General features: G+C 42.8%; 1 protein-coding gene across 7 annotated transcripts; it reads right to left on the bottom strand.

Moving 5' to 3' along the window:
- Positions 1–1,200: 1,200 nt before the first annotated feature.
- On the bottom strand, positions 1,201–22,578 carry LOC105837153 (eye-specific diacylglycerol kinase). Of its 7 annotated transcripts, none has more exons than XM_036283762.1 (12): positions 20,822–22,578; positions 14,337–14,438; positions 8,107–8,269; positions 7,308–7,984; positions 6,792–7,183; positions 4,711–5,093; positions 4,047–4,362; positions 3,805–3,952; positions 3,391–3,717; positions 2,682–2,954; positions 2,358–2,521; positions 2,017–2,156 (listed from the first exon to the last, which is right to left on the bottom strand). In XM_036283762.1, the coding sequence occupies exons 1-12, from the start codon at positions 20,824–20,826 to the stop codon at positions 2,107–2,109; spliced, it is 3,000 nt and encodes a 999-aa protein (XP_036139655.1). In that variant the 5' UTR covers positions 20,827–22,578; the 3' UTR covers positions 2,017–2,106. The 7 variants fall into 7 exon arrangements, with proteins under 7 accessions (XP_012537140.1, XP_036139655.1, XP_036139654.1 ...); XM_036283761.1 differs by lacking the exon at positions 20,822–22,578 and adding an exon at positions 19,376–20,323; XM_012681688.3 differs by lacking the exon at positions 20,822–22,578 and adding an exon at positions 16,525–16,856.
- Between the last annotated feature and the right edge of the window lie 40 nt (positions 22,579–22,618).

Genomic DNA, 22,618 nt, shown 5'->3' with positions numbered 1-22,618 from the left:
TGAGGGTGAATTCAAAATTAAATTATGATAATATCATCTTTAAAGAGAGAGAGAGGTATACCTCTCGCATACTGAAAGAAGCTGAATATCTTCACAAGCGATTATCATTTTCTTTTCCCCGCATACTTTCCTTCCGCGTTATTATCGCTTAAAGTCAACCGACAATTATTTCGTTCAGTCATTTTCGATATGTGTCCCTTGCTCTGTATTGATTTCTCCGTTATTCTGCGGCGAGCGAAGCATATACAAACCATTGAGCATCAGTATACGAATGATATAACGAAGGAAAGAAGTAAAAGGCAGAGGACATACTCGCTGCCGTATGAAATCTTCACACACGCGCACGCACACACACACATACACACACACACACACACACACACACACACACACACACACACACGCACGCACGCACGCACGCACGCACGCACGCACGCACGCACGCACGCACGCACGCACGCACGCACGCACGCACGCACGCACGCACACGTTCAAAGTATAATAGAATATAAACTGGGTTTTTCCTAGAGGATCACAGAATAAGTGTCGAATATAAGTAAACAGGTTCAGTTAAGGACCGGTTGTTCCAACTTCTTGGTAAATTTACCTACCAGGTAGGCATGTGTCTATCTTCATTTCGTTTCTTAAATAAATAAAGACAAACATATATTTACCTGTTAGGTAAATTTACCAAGAAGTTGGAACAATCGACCCTAAGGGCCGGTTGTTCCAACTTCTTGGTAAATTTACCTACCAGGCAGGCATGTGTCTATCTTCATTTCCTTTCTTAAATAAATAAAGATGAACATATAATTATCTAATAGATAAGTTTACCAAGAAGTTGGAACAACTGATCCTAAGACGCGCAAAAGAAAGAAATCGTTGCGTGCACGATCACGTATTGACTTGTGAGCGGCGTCCTTTCTTTTAGAATACGCGCGAATCCATGCGATCGGCGCCTCAAAAAACTCTCTACACGTATGTATTTATATATACAGAGATCTTATATATATCAATCCGACAGAAAAATAATTGTAGTAACAGTATAATAGTAGTAGCAATAGTACAATTATACTGATAGAATTGCGTCTAACTACTAATTGGTGTTCGTACGTTGATCCCTTTTTACATTTTGGTATTAATAGAATGTACCCTCGTTCTCTTACCGTTATAACTCCCCCAAACTAAGATTACCCTCTATTTTTTTTTTCCTTGGATTAAAACTAACAGATTATCGATTCGCTTGTAGCACCCATTTTGAGTGGACACTATTGTGAACGTTCGTATATATATATACTTTTGCACGTGCTCCAACATGAGACAGCCAATCTTCGTTTGGCATTAATGTTCCTTCTTCGTGACTCAGTCAGTTGGCACAGATTTAACGTTTCGTCATCGGGCTAATTGTAAGCTCTCCAAGCAATTCCCCGTATCTTCAATCGCGCAAATGGCCGGCCCATTTTGTCTGTTTGTTTCACATAGAGATCGTAATATTGTTAAAATCTTCCGTAAATACACAACGGGGGTGTTTATACATATATGTTATAATATAGATATACAAAACTGACTGTCTCACTTTGGACTTTGGAGAGACGTTAAATGTCGTACGAAAAATAAATTTGCTCGTCTCAGGAGCAATTTTAGATGCTCCCTGACCCATTGTGGTCCACTTGCCGAGTACACGAATGTAAGTAGAGGTACAAGTCTCGGGCAAGTTTACGTGTGAGAAAAATAACGAGTTATTATCGATCAGAAACAGCTACGTAATTACGTATATACGTATGCGCGTGTAAGTGGTATGCCCGTGTACGTGTGTGTGTGTGTGTGTGTGTGTGTGTGTATAATTATGTGACAATTGTGTATATCAGAGAGTAATTTCGAAGTATCGACAAGAAAAATATGTCATCATTTGGCAAAACACGTAATCGTCGACGTCGAAATAGACGAGGAATATCAGATTATCACGATTGGCGATTTACGTTACGTAAACGATGCCGGAAAAAATGCCGCAAGAAGCGCCGTCGGGAACAGTAGCGCCGGCAATAGCGGTTCCCTTGCGTCACAATCGTTCAGGGCGGTTCAGGCCGTGGCGATCAACGCTGGAGGTCAGAGATCGCTCTCCATCTCGTCCGTCGCCAATTGAAAGTGTTCTTGACCTGGTGACACGTATCGTTACGGTATTCATACGTTAGATAGGTACACTTGAAGTTATATATGGAGTTACATATATTTAGAGCTTTAAAAATACGAGACCGTCTTGAGGCTATCGAACATTTCTTTCTCCCGCGTCCTCGGCGAAGTCGAAAAAAGAATTCAGTCCCACTGTCTCGGAAGAAGGGGGGTATTACTTTACTTACTCTGCAGATACGCCGCTAGATCGTGATCCTCCGCGAGCAGCGCGAGATGATGCGGCGTGTTGCCGTGGCGATCCTTCATCATCAAAGACGCGCCGCCGGCTACGAGCATACAGCAAATGGAACGACGTTTATTCTGGGCGGCTTTATGCAAAGCGGTTTGCCCTCTGAAATAGGAATAAATTATTTCTTATTCTTGGAATCAAGATGAAAGGTAGGTACAACGATGCGCACAAAAAGCAATGTAAGAGATACTGGGAGGAATTTCAGCGAGCAATATCGTAGATTGCATTTGTAAATTTATTCGATTTATCGGTTTTAACTTACTTATCGTTATCGATCATGTTTAAAATTGTCGGTGGGGCGCAGGCGATGAGATATCTGACGATATCTTTGTGACCGTGCCTCGACGCCAGATGCAGCGCCGTTTGACCAGTCTCATCGATCGACATGAGCGAGTAGCCCCTCTGATGGAGCTGCTTCAAGGTCGGCAGATCGCCGATCTTCGCCGCCCTCAGTATTTCATCGCAGTTCTTCTCGAGCAACTCGGCAGTGAATCCGTGCACTCCCGAGTTCAGGCCGAAGAGTCTGTCGCGAGGACTACGAATAGAAACGAGAGATTCAGACTAGGCTCTCCCCCCTCCCCTCTCTCTCTCTCTCTCTCTCTCTCTCTCTCTCTCTCTTTGCACGCAATCTACTTCTGCGGATAGTAAATAATTATTATCCGAATAAATTACCCGAGCAAAGATAATTGAAGCGCACGGTCGGATGGGGGTTTACGTAACGTATCGGCTCGTGTTGGGTTTTCTTTAGAATAATCCATAATACATCGCGATACCTTTTAACGTCGTTTAAAGGGCACTCGTGTGGAATAAAGGTCTACGTTACCCACTTTGAAAGCCGCCAGTGGTCTTCATTCCAAGTTCCCTGTTTCTCCCGACGACACACGTCGCACGAACACCCTTCTCGGCCATTCGGATAATTAAAAAGCAGACCCCTAGAGGTAAAACGCTCTAAAAGATCCTGAGAGCCTTACCTGATAAAAGCGAGGGATCGGTCGGCTTGGCGCTGCGACTGTTCGGCACGAGCGATCGCGACGTGAGAGTTCTTCAGGGATTCGCGTCTTATACGTGAACTCAACTCGATGCTCTTGTTCTCGCTCCGCGGCACGTCCAAGGACTTTCGGCGCAGATCCTTCGGCCTAACGCCGTTTTGAGCCTCGGTATCCTTATCGAAAGAAATGCTCTCCGGCTGTCTCGACAGTTTAATCTTCCCGGTGACGGATAGTTGTCCCCGCGTGTCTTCGTTCGACCGACTCGCCTTCTCAGTCACGGCTGATGGCATCTCCTTTAGACGTTCGTCGCTATATATCATATATCATATCATGCGTTTCGAAAAGGAAAAAAAAGTCTAGTTGCTAGAGATCCGTGGATAAAGATACCTCACGTACCTTGTCTGGCTCGGTCCCGCTTGGCCGTCGGATTGCTGCTGCACGGTGTCCTCGTCGAGGATGTACACGGCCTCCACGGCAACGTCCGTCACGTAATGTAGCTGCTCCTGGCCGCGATCGATCCTGAAGAACCTCTCCGCGGTACACGCTGAAGGATAGAAACGGATACCCCGATATAATAACTTTTTATACGGAGAATCGCCGCCGATTTGGTGATGATTCGCGCGACAGACGATACTTACAGTCAAGGAAACAGCACGAGTCCACGTTGTAATCTTTCGCCAAGAGCTTCCTCAGGCTCTCCAGATCGGTCGTGGCGTCGAGATCGAGCGGTTCCGCGAGCCACGACTCCGCCACTTCCTTCAACTTATCCTTGTTGTGATGGTGCGCCTCGTAATCCGACATCTTTATCCTCATCACGGGCAGCTTTAGCCTCTCTAATCTCGCCGTGTGCTGCTGCGGCTTTCCCGTGCTCCTTCTTTTCGCTAACATCGTAGCCTTGTTCAGCATACTTAAAGTTATGATAGACGGTAACAGACGACAAGCCTCACCGTCGACCTATAACATTATAAAAAATTAAGATTAAATAAAGAATGATGATATTATCGGATAAAATTTCAAGAACAGATGTTATTTTATCGTACTATAATACCTTCTTATCCGCAAGTGATTAATATAATTAATATAACAACGATTAAGATCTACTTATTAGAATATTTCAACAAATGTGTACAAATAAAATAATTTAAAATTATACTTTTAAAGAAAATAATTTGTGTCATCAAAAGCAGAAAAAAGTACAAAACAAAATAATTCTATACCATGTCTTGGATTTATATTATATTCGGTATCAAATTGTTATTAAAATAACATCTATTTAAAAGGCAACACAAAAATTACGCTTGCCTGCATCGGTATAGTCTTCGTCGTGACCAATTTGGCTGTGCTGCATTGTACTATGCAAGTACCGTGTCCTCGTGCTTGCAAAAGAGGTAGCTGATAGGTGGTCAGTCCGACTACTTCAATCAAACCGTCGTCCATGGCCGGTTCTCTAGTGCCACTTCCCGCGCTCCATGGATGTGTCCCGCCACCATAAGAGGCAATATTCAAGAATAGTATAGCATGGACCCGATGTTCTCTCAATTTTGGCGTCATGTCTTGTCCGTCGCATTCTAATGTTACGAAATCCGAGAGATCCTTCCACTTTGTGAGCAGCAAGTCCTTGCAGCCCATTTGGCCGTAAAACAATTTGTTTCTCATTCTAGAATTGAACTTCTCCGGATGAGCCTCTAAAAAATAATTAATAGCGGTTTTATCAACCAAAGTTCTTTTTTACATTTTATATCGGGTAGGAAAAAAGTCTGACTAAAGAAGGAGCTTTATTATATTATATTTAATATTATGATATTTTAAATAAAATTCAAATAGCACACAGAGAAAAGTATGATCTTAAAATAAACAAAATTTATTTATCCTTTTTCGTTTTTTCCACAAAAAGTTCGCAAAGTTAAGGCTCATTTTAATCTGTCTACACAGAAAGAAAACAAAATGGTTCTAGCAACTATATGACAATTCTGAAATTTAAGCACCTGCTGCATATATAGTTTTACGAAATAATAAGAACCAAAGTAGTAGTAAGTAGTACTAAATATTTAAAAAAACAACAATTTATGTAAGCCACTAATTAATAAGTAAAATATCGACTTTACTACGTTATATAATAATATTTCTACAGGCTTCAACCTACAAAATAAAATATGACACTTTTTCAGTTATCACAAATATTTCTTTAAATAAAATATAATAACTAGTATAAATACTTAATCACTTAATATAACACTCTTTTTACATTAATAATATATTTCTCTACAGACTCTCTTTTGTGTAGAATGGTAAAAGTAAAGCCTGTTAATTATTCATGTACAATTGGAATAATTATGAGAACATTGGAGCACTCGTGGTGTAGCATTCTAAGTGCTAAAAATAAGAACAAAAGATTCCGACTTCGAATTTCAGTCATAAATTTCTCATTAATTCTTCGTCATCAATTTTTCTGTCGTCTATATTAACTGATACTATTTTTTATAGTTATATCCAATAAATGGCTACTATATTTTCTTAGTTTTATTTACTGTTTTTATTACAACTATAACATTTACTTAAGACGCTATTTGCCTTTCTAGTTTTAGTTCTGATATTTTCTTTCTTCTTTGAAGGTGGATGTATATGTCTTCTTCAAAAATAAATAAAAGAAGAAAAGAAACTCGTTTTGACCTTATCATAATTGCAGATTGATCACGCAACCGATTTTCCACTCCAACTAGGATCACAATATATAGGGTAACTCTGATGTTTACGTGCGAGAATTAAGGCCGCAGAAGTCGGAAAAAATAGAAGAAGTAAAGATAATTTGTTCGCAAACATATCCTATTAGATGCTTTATGTTGTATTAGTTTTATGTTATAATTTTAGTGTTTTACTGTTATTATGTTATTAACCATTGTATAAGATAAATCAAATTGTCACTGTAATAAATAGCGCAACGATATATTACAACCTACGTAAAATGATTGCTTTCTCTGCAGAGAATATAAAAAGCTTATTGGTTATTTTGTAATACACAAGTGTAGTGGAAAAGGACAAAGTATAGCTAAATACAAGCGCTTAGCTTTTGTATTCATTATTCAGTTTGATGGTCTCACCTACGAATAGCCATATATCTCACCTTTTTTAATACATGATACAGATGCAAGGGTTTTTAAAAGTTCTCTTTTTTTCACATATGAAAAAAAATAAATAATTCATATTTAAAATTTTTTTTAATAGTAGACAATACAAAGTTTTTATTGGTATAGGTTAATTTATCTTAAACAAAATAAATAATATTTGATAAATTAAGTTCTTGTGCGGCATATATACCGCAGTTATCCTAGTGGCTTGTACTTATTATAATTTAGTACGAATAAAAATTTGGAGTTAGAACTCACCTCGTGCTTCGTGAAACTCGAGGGCGATGTGAGCGTCCACACCGAGGGAAAAGTAATTGTTAACGACGTTGAGCGGCAGATTTTCCTTGCCCTTGCCACCATCGTCGTCGTTGGCGTCAGGATTCCTCTCGACCTTCAGTTGCCATCTGTCCAACAGGGTGGTCTCGCTGTCACCTATGCTCGTCAAGATCTTGCCGATTGGCTCGTCCTTGTAACCACCTCCCCAGCCCAGTGCTCTCGCTAGATCGTTTCCGGTACCCAAAGGAAGTACTCCAACCGCTGGCGCTGGATAAGTGCCAATTTGATCCAGGATCGACAGAACCCAACCGACCGTACCGTCACCGCCACATGCCAGCACACGCAAATTTGGGACCTTCTTGAAGAGCTCTAATCTGCAATATTAACATTTTTATTCAGTTGTAATTAATGCAGTTTTCCCCCTTTTTTTTTTCAACGTCATGTGTCAGCTGTAGATCCTGCTAGTTGTTCATATGTATTTTTATTTAGCTTACTCACCCCATTTTTGGACCACCTTGCGTCAGATCGAAAACCTGCCTCGGATTGAGTAGCCACTGGAACTTCTGCAGCAATTTCGCTCCCTGATTACCGCCAGATTTCGGATTTATGAAAACCAACACCGGTTTTATCGTAGTTGTGGGTATCGGCTTGACGACCCATAATTCTCCCTGGCTCTTTTCTTTTTCCTTCTCCTTTTCCTTTTCCTCCTTTTCTTTTTCTTTATTTTTCCGACGGTAGGACGAGCCATCGCTTTTCTTTCTTCTGGGTGATCTTCTCAAACTACTCCTGAAGCTACCCTTACGAGGAAGTTTTACGATCCACGATGGCGGCACCACGATCGACGCGTGCGTGCCTAATTCACAGTTTTCGCCTATTTTTTGTACATTGAAGCACGACTCCTTATTGTGGTAAGCGGCTTTGCACCAGCTACAGCTCACCGCCACGATCTCCCTGGAGCTGAAGCTGAGCTTCGATTGAAAGGACTTGCCGCAGTTGGCGCACTTGCCCTTCTGCGATCGTCGATGGACCCAGTGATGATGGGTTGTCGTTTGCTCGCGATACTGACGCACACCTACATCGCGAAAACTCGGCTTGCAGGCGAACTCTAAACTTGCGACGCAGAGCGCGTGAGCCACTACGCGACAAGCCGGACATTTCAACCGGGGTCCGTGTTTCTGAAAGGACGAAAAAAAAAAAGAAAGGACCCGTCGAGATCCGATTAATCAAAATCTCTAATGTATATGTCTTTTGCTCTTAAAAGCATCCTTTCATTTTCCGCATTATCTTTAGAACTTACGGAACAGTCATTGACGTAACAGAAATCACCGGATGTAGCGGTTGATACCCAAAGATGTTCCCCATTAAATGCATTTGGACCCCAATCTGGAGTTGACCGAGGTTCACGATGACCACTCGAGCTACCCCCGTCTCTGCTATCTTCTCCACTATCCTCTCTCCCTCTAGAATTTTCATATCAAAGACTCATAAAACTACTTTCCACTCAACTTTTGCATTAATTTTATACCCAAAGAAATCTTTTTTACAAAAAAGAAAAAATATTTGTACCAAGTATATAAAAAAAGTATTAAATTTAGTATATAAGAGTATTAAATTTACCGCGAAAAGACCTTTCTAAAAATTTGTATTAAAATTGTTCAAAAAGAAATAGTAGATCGTACAATTAACCAAGTGTATAATTAGAAATAAAACAAAACCATTTTATGTCTAACCAAATGTTTGGCTAATTGTATAATTTAATATTTGTTTTTAAACAGTTTTAATAAACATTTCTAGAAAGATTTTTATATACTTGACATAAATAACTTTTTCTTTTTTTAAGGTTTTTGTTTAATATTTAAATTATCATCTAAATTATTTTTTACATCTTCTTTAAATATTGTATTAAATTAAACGATTATCGCAAAAAGGTTATTAAATTTTCGCGTTTTACGTTCCGATTTATTAAATATTTTGATAACCTTTGTATTAAAATATAAAATTTATGTGTACGTGTATCGTACAAAAATTAAAAAATAATGCAGAGCAGAGAAAGCACATATATCATTGTATACATAATTCTCCTTACTCGTGCTTCTTTCATTAGGGATCTGACAAGCGTGAAAACGAAATCATGTCGTATCTTTGAAATGAAGATGTTCTAAAAAATTCAAGCTATGAGAATAATTAAAGTCTCCCTTCCCGTCGTGACAAAGTATATACGCTTCTAAAATTAAAATATAAAAATTTTACGACCACGGTAACGTTTTGTAGGTGTAGAATACCTCGATATGCGTAATAATAAATAAATGTCGGTAATAGCTATACCGCACGAAAAATGCGTATGGATATTTCATTTATAGCTCTTTGATCGATATCTTCTAAATATTTCATTCTTACGATAATGGATTACTTTTCCTTAGTTTTTAATATATAAACATAGCTTTTCGGACGTATTCAATAATATTCTGCTAACTTGTGACAATGATATGGTCTAATATCCTAAATAATAACTTATGAAAGGTATGCGCTACCTTTTCAATGAAATCGTATAAATATAGGAAAGAAAGACGGAAATAACCGCACGCGATAATAAAAGTCTTTTCCTGCTTATTTTTTTAGACCCACTTTAGACGATCTATAAGTCGCGTCAGAATACAGGATTGAATTCTATTCATGTAACGTTGTATACGCCATATATTTCTGTGTAATGGATGTGTCGCAATCGTATGAAACACGCAGGTGCTTAAGTAAGTAGGGGAAAACATTCGAGTCTTTTTGATTAAATTAAAAGATAAATTTTAGTTTGACTAATCTCATGTATACATACAGAATATATAAGAGGATTAAATAAAATGTATAAATAGATAACAAAAATATAAATTAACAGGAAAGATGATAGAAATAAAATATCTATTTTTAATTTATAAAATTAGAAATGTAATTTAATCATTAATTATTTTCATTCCATATATATTTGATACGCATTCTAATAATTCAAATTAATATAAATATAAGTTTTCAAATTCATAAAAATGAATTCAATGTATCAATGTCAGCGCGTATTTTTTATTCCAGAGAGTTCTATCATCTTTTCTAACAACAAGATTAAATTTAAACTACACCTAAAATGCATATAGTTTCATCGAAAAATCGAAAAATTCATAAAAAATTAAAATAATTCTAAACAATTCAATTTATGCATCGCACAACAGCTTAACTTTAATTTAAAGATTGTTAAAAGTAAGAAAGGAAGAAATAGATGGAAATGGCAAGTAATGTCGGTGACAATATAGAATCGCTTATGCACGTTTGACGGTAAATAAATAAATAAATAAAGTTTAAGTGCTAAAATTAAGATGCAAAATTAAGATGCACAGCTTGGAGGCGTGCTCATTAACGCGACCTTGGATGTCGCGTCGTGTAATGATGTGCTTAGAACGGGAGGACACTCCGGGGGGCTCCATCCAATCAGACGTACCCACCCTATCGAAGGTCGCGGCTCTTTCCCAGGTAACAGCGCCGTGTACCTCGTCCTCGCGTCCGTCGGCAGCACGATGTCGACGCTCTTCGACCTGATGCTCTGCTGCGGCACCGCCAGCGAGTCAGCGTCGGCTGCGCAACTGCCGTTCTTATTGTTATTGAAACACGAGTCCACGGAAGCGGCGCGGTCCCGCTTCAGCTCCGGCACGGTCAGGAAAATGTCACGCACGACGAACTTGGACCTGCACGACTCGACGGTCTCGTTCTCCTCGTCGTCGTCGTCGTCGTCCGCCTCCGACGCAGTTGCGGCTGACATGAGAGCGGGCAGGTGCTCCAGGGGGAAGGTGGTCAGGGCCTCCTGCCTGGACAGCCTGCGCTGCCGCTCCGGGAACTCTGGTCTGGCCTCGGAATCCGGATCGGCGGGCGCTTCCTCGGTCACCTCGGGCGGGACGCACGTTTGGGTCTCGTACGTGTCACTGTCGGACGACAGGGTAACCCGGATCTCCGGGCTGCCCTCCCTCTTGGCCTCATCTTCGTGATCCGACTCGTTCTCGGAGTCTGTGCTCTCAGCCTCGCCGACGTCGGCCTCGTCCCTGGAGACGTCCTCGGTGAGCCAGAGGTTCCGATATTCCTCGACGCAAGCACAGTGGTAGCATCCGGAAACCTGGATGGTCGGTGTCTCCGGTCGTTCGATCCCGCCTGCTGGGAGCTGCTGGCTCGGAAACGAGGCGGAACTCGCGGAATAGGCGTCGAAGCTCTTGGAACGCTGGCCGGTCAGATGCTGCGGCACCTTCAGGGTCGCCGAGCCCCTCCTACCGCGCACCGAGTCCTGCGATCTCGCCGGGGAACACGTGGAGGACGACGAGGAGGTCGCACGGTCATCCTGCCGCTTCGTCTGCAACTGTATCTCGTCGAAGGAGGCTGACCTGATTTGCTTGGGCACCTCGAGACTAGACTGGGACTTCATTTCCGCCCCCGTGGGAGTGCGCGACCTTTTGAAGGTCGAGCGCAACTTCTGCATCGTCGCCTGATAGCTACCTAGCGGCACTGTCGTCCGCGATGACGGACGTTCCGCTGCTCTCTCTTGACGAAAACGATCTCCTCTCGGATGAGACACGACCGACCGTGTTGCTTTCCTCGCTCTCTTCCTCGTCTCCGAGACTGGATTCCACTCCCTGGTCCTGAATCGTCTTCTTCCGCTCGGCCGACGGCTGGACCGCCTGCTTACAGCCCGAAGAGAACGACGACGTCGACGACGACGACGAGGCGACCGTCTCTTCTTCCAGCTTGGACTTAGCTGCTGATTTGCAGCCCATTCTAAGTATCTTCGCCGTCAGCGTTACACTGAAATTTTCGAGTCCTCAAAGATACTCGGGAACCATTCGAACGGTGGGTGCCAATCATCAGAGCACAATGGAAAGGCAATAACGGGAGACCACGAGAGAGAGAGAGAGAGACGTTCGTCGATGTCGGGAAAGGAGAGGTTTCCAGGCTGAAGTTCACAGCTGTTTCTCACATCAGTCGGGCACGATCGTTCGTACTACAAAGAGAGCTGTTTATTTTTGAAGCGACCCAAAGTTGTATAGAACGTATGGCCACTGTCAATTTTGATTCGTTGCCAGTCGACGTTGTTCCAAATGTTTACACGCTACTCCCGTACATATTTCAAGCTTACTTTGAAATTGTATGGGAATAAAATTCGGAGTCGCTTCCGGCCCCACTTCCCAGCGTTACGGGCTTCATGGCTTCGCGCGAAGCTCCGGCTCAAAATATCAACGTGCGACGACCAGCGTGTGGGATTATACCGTGGAAACTGTCTCGTCATAATCTCGACGAGAGTGATCCCGATAAACTCGACGGTGATTAATTGAAATGGGCGAACTTTCATCCGTCATTTGTTCCGCGTTTGTCCACCCTCACATTCACTCTCGTACTCAATCACTCACTCTCTCTTTCTCTCTCTCTCTCTATCTCCTCTTTTCTTTCCTCCCTACCGCCCCTCACGGCGCGGCTCTCTCCTCTTGAGTGACTGGCACCATCGATCGAGTTTTCCAGCACCGGAATTTATTTTCACGGTGACGCGTGATAATCGGGGTCGCCAATACGACGACGGGGTCGTGAGCGTCACTGTCGCGGCACGAGGCGAAATCACGTCTCGACGTTTCCGTGACCGGAAATCGATCGATCGTCATTGTTACCGTCGCGAGTTGTTGTCCCAGTCGCGACTTTCCCGAGCGTCTTCGAGATTCCACGTCGAAGGGCGATCGTATCGACAATCTTTATCGAGCTAGCGGGCTCTTCGGAAACCAATGATCGTTCGATGTCAGGAGCACGAGGTCGACGAATATTCACCAACGAGCGGCCCGCTCGTTGTTCCGTACGACCTTCGCCACGTCGGTCGATCCATACGCTCGATCAATGATAGAGGAGCACATTCCACGGAGGCTCGCGCACCGCTCCGCTCTCACCACCCTCAACATTCTCATCCCTCTCACTCTCTCTTTCTTTTTACCCCTTTCTCTCTCTTTCTCTCTCCCTGCGGGACGCAATATCTTTCCAATAAGGAGCAGCACCTACGTACCGTTCACGAATCCAACTTCTCGTCGGGATGAGGAATATTCAACGCGGTCCTCTCCCTCGGAAATTTTTCGTCCCCCGCCCGCAATTCTCCCCATTCGGAATCCTCCCTCCGGGCCGCGCGTTCCTCGCGACCCGACGTAGAAAAACGATGTACGACGTTGACCTCCTCCGTACGTGGATTTCAAACGACGGCGACGACGGTGACGGCGACGCGACGCGACGCGACGCGGCGCGGCGAGATTGCCGGTCGGACTAACGCAAGCCAGGGCTCGTCGATGACCGATGTCGAAAGGGGTGAGAGAGAACGCGGGCGGTTGTACGTGTGCACCCCCGTCCTCCCCCACCGTCCTCCCTCTCGTCGTGATCCGCTCATGCGCCCTCCACGACGGATCACCTCTCGCGGAGGTGTCACGACCATGCGCGCAATAATATAAAGCGTATTGGCCAGGAAGCGAGGTTCATACGGTAAAAAGGAGAGAGAGAGAGAGAGAGAGAGGAAGCGAGAGAGGCAGAAAGAGAGGGAAAAGAGTTTGCACGAGTAGTCATCGAGCGGTGTTAATGGCGTTTGTATTATTTGGATATTTGAGATATTCGAATATCCTGTTTCGCAACGTTTTGTTTGTTCGTTCGAAAATACTGGTTTAATGGAGATTTAGTGGTCTGAATTTCTCTCTCTCTCTCCCTTTCTCTCTCTCTCTCTCTCTCTCTCTCTCTCTCTCTCTCTCTCTCTCTCTCTCTCTCTCTCTCTTTCTCTCTCTTTCTCCCTTTTTTCTCTCTTTTTTTCTGTTTCTCTCTCGTTTTAAAAGAGAGCCGAGTATACCATTTTCGCTACCGCACCGCTTTTCCATTTATAAAATAAGCATATAATGTAAACACCATAAAGCAAAATTTACGTACGCCGTCGGACGCGTCTCTTTCTCCCCGATGACTCTTCGAACGTCAGTTGGGAATCGTCGCTGCGTTAAATTCCCGTGTCGACCACGGGATTCGCGTCGAATTGCAACCGTAACGCGAGTTTCGCGTGCGACCTCAAAGAATCTGTCGGAGAAACGCAAGTGCGACGTAAGTCGCAGATAAAAATTAAGTGTCGTGATAGTTAAGCCGATAGCAACCCGGTGGGATCGTAGAAATCAAAGCGTCGCTCCTTCAATTCGGTGAACGACCGAGATAATCTTTTGTTTAAGAAACTTGGAAACTGAATCTTTTTAGTTTTACTTCTTTTTTTTCTTTTTTTTTTTTTCGTTGTACTATCGTGGCTTCGTTCTCTTGGGCGCTTACAAAGCTCGTAAGTATCACTCATCCTTGTTTAATATTTGACAAACAAGAAGGATGAAGTGACGCTTAAAGTGCTGCTTGTGAGCGCCAAGGCGGACGCAGCCCTGAGTAGTCTGTTGTCTCTAAAGGGGAGGAAAAAAAGAAGATAGAGATCGCTGTTCAAAGTAATTCCGTAGTTAGATAGCTGCTGACCTTATCTTCGAATCAGACGGTACAGTGTCTTCGCGGCATCGTAAGTTCGTGCCCTCCGCGAAACGCACCCGCCGTCCTAGCTTCGGGGCCAACTCGAGCAACCTACAATGCACACGAGAAACGCCTAGATGGTGGTATACGAGGTCAGTACACGAGGAGCGTATATAACGTCTACGAGTTCATTTAGCCATCTATTTAGCCGTCTCACCTTCGACACGCTCCCGCTAAGCGAGGGACCGACCGGCGACGGATCGACAGCTCAGTGTAAAGGAATTTGTGGCCCGGATCGTCCGAGTGGTGTTGTTTACTAGTTCGAAGTGTGATTCTTCGGGCATTACTCTATTCCCCTATCTGTATGTGATTGTGTAAATGTACTCATTAATAGGTTTGGCGGTGTAAAGTAAGACTCGGATATATCGATTCGCACGAATTCTACTTCGACGAGTTGCTTGCCCGAACGTCTCCAGACAGAAACGTTCGAGCTTCAATGGAGATCTACGTTTGGAGAAGACGTTCATAGAAAAAAAAAGGTTCTGTTGAAATATCTAAAAAATTTGCTTAATAGAGGAGAGCTGCTGAATGTATGTCGGTCGCCTAGATCGTACCTCATTGATATTTTATGTTTTTGTTCGGTATAAATAACATTTAGTGACAAAAAAATAAAATAGATAAAAAATGAATATATAGACAAAAATAGATTACATCTTAATCTGCTAATAACGTTTCAAAAAGTCAGATGGTCATGTTAAATTTCTATTAATTCATGTAGTTGAAAATGATGTATCGTGCAATTTTATATTGAACTTTTATATTTTCATAAAAATAGATTTATTTTAAAATACTTTACACTTATTGACGTACATATTTGCGAGTAATGAGTACTGTCCAATTGTTTTATAACACGTACATCACGAAATGTAACGTTGTGCACGATTCAATTGGAACAGGGTGTACTATAATGTGAATAGTTCCGGACAGAGGTAGGTTTATTTTTCAATACTGTGTCCACGCCTCAATATTTTTTAATCTCTATTGATAATGGAAACTGTGTTTTCATCGTTTCAACTTTATTTATATTTGCCGCAATTAACTATTTAATTGTCATTAGAAAACACAAGCTTACACAGACTAATAGTTCTCGGACTAATTACGATGGAAAAATATATGGTCAATTGTGGCAATCGGAAAGTTTATGTCGTCGTGTGTATGAAAGTGTCTAGGGATATTGCAATTGGAAAGCACCAATTATAAAGATTAAATTGATACTTTTATAAATTCTTCAAGGTTTCCTAAATCCATCACAAATTTTATAATAATATGATAATCATAAAACTAAAATAATTGATACATATGAATAAAAATATGCCAATTAAAAAATAAATTCAAGTCAGTTTTATTTTGATGATCTCACCTTTTCGTTATTGTTATTTATTAGTTATTAAATAGTAGACACTTTTTTCGATATATTGTTAATAAAATAAGTATTAGATAATAATTCCTTATATTTTTAATTATTTTAATTTATATACATTCAATACATTGAAAGATATATGATTTAAGCGACCGCGTGTCTAAATTGTTAAGTAATTTTGCTGTATAATCAAAATATTTATGTAGGCTGCTCTCAAGTATGATAATGCTGTAAAAAGTTTTGACATTTTAACGCAACTAGGTTGAGCGTTCTACGTAATTACTTTGATGGTCTAACAAAATTATTTTCAGATCTATATCCAGCTCAATTTTTAGGCACTTTAGCAAAATCATTCTTCCCTTGTCATTATCATACGAAACGTGACGCGCGAAGAATCGCTTTATACGAAATGTCACGGTCTTATAAGTCGTCGGGCCTTTTTTTTCCTTCCTAAGCTAAAGGAGGCGAATTGTGTAACAAGCGAAATTTAATATCCTCGAAGAGGCTCTCAACGGAGAAACGTTTCAAGTTAAAGTTTCAGGTGTGGAGTTTAATGGGAGGTTTTAGCGCCTTGCAACAAGCTCTATTTATAATGAACCCAATGTGGGTTAACGGCTAACAAGTCCTGATCACGTAATGACCTCGAGTCTTATAAAACAAGGAGAGCACAATTTCCGGATCACCGAAGCGGCACCACAACGAAAAGGTCTTATTGTACATTAATCGTGTTAGTATTTAACGACGCGAGGGGACATCCATTTGGATCGAGAAACTCACGTGTATCTTATTGCAATCACCTCGCCGGTCGCTGGCTCCGATATCAAGCAACATGTCGCGCACCTCAGCCAGCCGACAACATTCATTGTGCGACTCGCGGTTTTCACCTCGACTCGCGCGACTGTTGGAAAGGAAGGAACAAAAAAAATCGCGAGACACAATACGCCGCAATTCTCTCTCCCCCACGCAATTTCCATGCTCCCCGATAATCTTTCGCAACTGTGAATTATGCCATCTATACGTAATGACACCTGGGTACGTCACACTTTTCCAGCAGCACCGAGCGGCTACATCACCAATCAGTCACCCACAAACTCCTCCTACCATCAGCCATCGCCGTGTGTCACTCTCGTAACATTATTGCATTATTCCGAACGAATTATAGCCAATACTCGTAACGTCCAGCGCCAATTAACTTCTAATATCGCGTGCTACCCGATTCCGTCGTACGCGGCTGCAACGGAAGCGTAATACGGTCGGTTTCGCAAGACGCTCGGCATTTAATAACCGAGTTAAATAATCTGGTTACATAGTCTGGGGAAATAGAAACAAAAAACTGGAAAAAAACACGCGTCTCGCATCTATTATAGAGGTCTCTAAGAAGTGTAATTAACTTTAATGATTGCGAAATTCTCATTATTGTTTTAATGCTAAAACGACTTTACATTTACGTATATTTCTTCATGGCCGATAATTCTTGCATAAACGAAAGAGCAATAACACTACATTTGTATAAACTGCAACTGAGAAATGTTTTTTTTTATCCTTTCAGCACATTTTTTCTAATTCACACTTTAAAAAAATCAACAAAATTGCTATTAATAACCGTTTAATCGACGTTGAAATTAATCCATTGCAGGTTGCAAGAAAAAGGTACACGCTGATACACGCGACCGAAGTAGAATTATATCTCTATTAAAACATTCAATATACACTTTTTCAGTATGACGCATTAAAGCAAATGTTTATCCTTTCCCTCCCACGAGGCAACTGTTCGTTCTTAGGCCGCACTGTTTTTTTCGACATGCCCCATTTAAGGCTTAATCACCGCACCTCGTTGCGAGAAATACGCGCTCACCTGGGTATACGTAGCTCGCGCAAATACAAAACGCACGTCCGCGTCCGAAAACAATCGAGACTGGATTAGGAGACGGCTTAAGTTCCCGTCTCTTTCGCCTCGCTCGCGATTAGCCGTTTGTCCTTCCACGGCGATGACAGTGAGAGCGAGAGATACAGTCTGATTCACGTACAGCATCGCGCGAATGGGATCCGGGTCTTGAACGCGAGTTTATTGACGATCGAATCGAAATCGTTCGCAAACAGCAAAGCTACATTGCGGCCGTGAATAAGCTGCTAACATTCATTCCGATGGCTTTCCGGTTCCGAGTTAGCGAGTGTCCCGCGCGCTCCCGCGAGGAACGGCATTGATGAGCGACGCTGTACCAGACGCCGTGACAGACAGCAAACAGTTTCTTGTCCGCGCGCATTGCTATAGCCATAATGATGCAAAAGACCGGGCACACGTTTCTTTTGATTCGCAGATGGAGGGGAGCCAGCTCCATTCGGAGTTACACGAGTTTTCTACACTCGACTTTGTTACCCTCATTTAAAAGGAACGTTTATTATACCTTAGCGAAGAATCGCTCCGGTAGGAGTACGTTTAAAGAAGAGGAACGCCCGCCGCGTCTCTAAATCAATAAAAACGTATCCGCCGAGAGAGATGAGAGAGAGAGAGAGAGAGAGAGACAGAGATATTTATAGCTACGGGAACTCGGAACAGATATATCTTTGTTACGATATAAAAGGTTATATGAAGTGGCAAAATATGGTCTCCCTGCCATTCCTTTCGTACGGTATTTTTTGAATATCATGAATTTTGAGTATCAATATGACATTGCACATTGATTTTATTCGTGTTTAACTCAATCATATTGCTGTCATCAGAGTGACCCGATGTACACCACGTAAATATTCACGGTCGGATTTTGCACATCATGTGGCTCAGAAATTCATCGGTGAAAATTTGCACTTACTGATCTGAATGTAGCGGATAGCTGATATAGCGCCAATTTCACTGAAGTAAAATGGCGAACAGAAGGTTCGCCATTTTAGCAACCTGCTCATATCAGTGTTTGCACCGCATTTTGTGTTAAATAAAAAATGCCGCAGCATTTAACTGAAATTCAACGTGCGCAAATTGTTGCCCTACTACAAGAAGGAAATACGGTGCTCCACGTGGTGCACATCGGGTCACTCTGATGACGGCAATATGATTGAGTTAAACACGAATGAAATCAATGTGCAATATCATATTGATACTCAAAATTCATGATATTCAAAAAGTACTGCATTTTTTCACTAAAATACCCTAAAATGCAGTGCAAATTTCAAACTCGTGTGCAATCAACAAAATAACATTGTATCGACATTTTTTTTAAATTGCTTAGAAAAGAATGAACTTTAAGAATCTGGATTTATATTAGCAAGATTTTAATGAGAAACTTGTGAAAAATGATAACAAACTTACTGTTTTCAATTAAAACAAACATGTTTGTTTTTTATGCGATACAAAAGGTTCGCATTTAACAAATCAAACTTTCGCCTAGGGATTCTCAAAATAGAGTCTTTGCCCTTTAATTAAAAAAAAAGTACATGTAATTTGGATGATTTTTCGCAAAGTTGCATCACTTTGAAGATTGCCTAAAAATTCGGTCAAAGTTTTTGTCTCGTTTTTTTTTGCGCCATATAATAGTACGCGCCGAAACGAATGTGTGTCACTCGCATACGTTACTTAATTAAAAAAAAAAAAAAAAAAAAAAAAATTACGTCATGAAGCAATCCCTGTCCTCACCCTTCTTCGATCCTGTTATCCTCCTCCTCCACCTCGCATTTTCCCGCCTCCTGTTTGCTCTCCTCCCCCTCCTTCGCCATATCTTCGCGTACGGAATAAATCCAATTACGAAACTCCGGAAATTAAACGAAAGAACGACGAGAGAGCTTCCTTCCAACGTACTCTCTGTCAGCGAGGTAACAGAGAGAAAACGTCACTCGATCAAGTCCTCCGGTTCCATCATTCGATCTCTCGTGACTGACTTACGCAAAACAACCCATCGGGGTGTCGTCGGAAACTTATTATGGCTTCCGAAGACTCATAAAGTCGCAATTCTATTTTCCATAATGCCCCATAATAGCATTACCGCTTATCCATATGCGAATGTTAAGTCACACGTGCGTTAGCCGAAAATAAGAACGATAATAAGAAAAACAAGTGAAGAAATCTGAATATCCTTTGGGAAAATTTACTTTAAATAAAGTTAAATTTTTTTAAAAGTAACCTTACAAATCTTAACCTTACAAATCTAAGAGTTTACTGAAGAAATCTTTAGGTAATCTAAAATATGTAAAAGGTTACTCTAAAGTAATTCAAGCCTTTTCCCAAGGTATGGCTAAATGGAAAAGTACAACGATTAGATTATTTTTAACGTACATTACTCTCGAAAATGTCATCAATTTTCTTTCCATTAAATTTCCCTCTAAATTGCAATCAGGGTATTATCACTGATTTGCAGTGGCATACTTATAGCTGTGACCCTTTTAGTGGTTGTTCACTTGAGAATTAGTGTACAATCACTAAAAAGGCTAGTGTATTTATTTCACTCATTAATAAGTTGTAAGCATACCACTGAAAATCAATGTATTTCCACTGATTTCACTAATTTTTCAACTTACAGAGTTATTTTAACAGTTTAATCCAGTTCTGTCATACTAAATCAATCATCTTTTCATTGCAGCTCAGTTGTGGTTAAGTGTGTGCGATGCTGGCTTCGGTTTTCCTCTACTAGTCTTAAGAATCGCGCTTGAAAAAAAAAAAAAAAAAATTATTTCTAAATCACATCTCCGAGAGTAATAAACTGAAACGTGAAGTTTCCCTTCCTGTTTCCCTCGCGAGAAAATATTTATATCTCGACGACGGAGATTCGATATATACATTTATATGTATTTATGTATACGATAGATACATATCGTACCACGCCAGTTTCGTTCTAGTTTTCCGTTCTAGCTTATCCGGATCGACAACTCGGTTGTGAAAGGGAGGGGGCAGGTGGGTTATCTCGCCTGCGGCGAAATCTCACTGCAATCGTACTTATACTCCCGCGCATCTCGGCTCAGGGTCCCGCGCGTTTTAGCTTATAGCCTCGAGATTGCCTCGAGGAAAAGGCCGATCGGGGAGACGTATCGATTTCTTCCCCCTCCCCCCCCCTCTCCCGGGGGAAAAACGGGGTCGATTGTCGCTTACCTCATTGAAGAAGCGGCCCTCTTGTAGCGGCGGGCCGCGGTCAGCAGCAGCGCGCCAACGTTCCTCCGTTTTCCGTGATGCTCGTGATCGACATAGCGATCACCGCCGGCGGTAGGTGAGGGCGTCACGTGACGCGATCTCGTCTCCACCGATCGTCCCACTGATCAACGGCACAACGGTGAGCGGTACGTTCTCGCGAAGACGCGACCGTCGGCCACAAACACTTGCATAGTCGCGCGACGCACGACGACGACGACGACGACGACGTGACGGATCCTGCGCGACCGGCAATTATCGTCCGTGACGATCGTCAGGTGAACGCGCCGATCGCTCGCACCAATTCGCGCGCTCGCATTTTATTTCGTGCCGGCGGCAGGCCGGTCGCCGGCCGATCAACGAAGCACCTACCTCGACACTCGGCGACAGCTCAGCTTCGTCGATGCGAAATGTGAATTGGTGAAGTAATCAACGATGACGAAACGCAGCCTATTCGTTGACAGACAGCCTGGAGTGACCGAGATCGAATTCACCTAGATGTTCACTCGTTTATTCGATACGCTTGATGTTGAAGCTCGAAGTGCTGTCCAGATAACCGGATCCGCGACTGGTCCGACCGGTCGGGCGATCGGGCGATCTGTTTGAATGAACCTCGCAAGGCCAAAGGTGCAGCCACTCCAAACGCAAACCGAGTGCGGTCGTCCGGTACTCGACCGATAATTTCGTACGACAGAGTCAATATATCCCGTACGCCGACGAGAGAGGAAAATGCGAGTACGCTCGAAAGCGGAACTGCGGGACAACTGTCCGTCCGCGATCGCGGTTCGATATAACGGGACCAACCGACTGACTGTTCTCCGTCCGGAAAAAAGAAAAACGGTCCGGAGGAAAAACTCCCCGTCCACCATTCGCGGTTTAGCACCTACGCCGACGACTCTCTCAGTTAACACTACTTTGCCGAAACGCGACGCGCACCGAAGGCTGAACGGTCCCGTTATACATCGGCCGGTGGGTGATCGGGTGACCGTGAAACCTTGGACGAGACCACGGCTAGACGAACGCTTCCGGCGATACCTGCTTGTACCACTCTTCTTGAAGGAGGATCGTTTTCCAGTACCGCGTAGAGATCGTGACTAGGAGGAGGATTCACCCGACGGGCCGTCCTTTATAAATAGTTGTGACCGAGACGCGCGAGACTAGAGGCTCGCGACCAAGTGTAACGGACGGTGGAAAGAGGGAACCGGGCGAGAAGGAAGAGGAACGGCGATCAGGCCAGAGAGAAATGAGACGATACCGTCGGACCGCTAGCGATGGACTCGAGCGACCGTCTGGCTTCGAACCGCCGCGCGAACAAGGCGAAGGCCAAACCGATCACAGATTCAAAACCGAGACGGAAGTTTGGAGGATTAACTCGAAACTCGAATGTCGCAAACCCGGTCTCGTCGCTCTTAAATTTCGCGCGAGAGGGATTATTCTTTTTGAAGAAACCTTTGGTTCGCTTCGCCCGTAAATCGTCGCAATTATTCAGCCGTCCCTCGCCCTCTTCCCTCCCACCGTTTTATCTCGAATAAACCTCCTCCGAGTAACGGATCATTAGTGTTGCGTTTAGTGACGACTGAATGTTTCCTAACTCTGGTGCGCTCGGTCCCTCCGCTGGCGCTACTTGAACGGACCTAACAGCGCCGGACTGAAATGAGCAATTAATCACCGCGGGCCCGTAGGATCATCTCTATCGCTAATCGCGTCACTCGCCTCATCCCGTCCTCGTGCCACCGTCCCATTGTTCTCCGTTCGCGAAGT

This window comes from Monomorium pharaonis, chromosome 3 (genome assembly GCF_013373865.1).
Source record: "Monomorium pharaonis isolate MP-MQ-018 chromosome 3, ASM1337386v2, whole genome shotgun sequence".
Lineage (NCBI taxonomy): Eukaryota > Metazoa > Arthropoda > Insecta > Hymenoptera > Formicidae > Monomorium > Monomorium pharaonis.
This window is presented reverse-complemented; position numbering and strand designations above follow the sequence as displayed.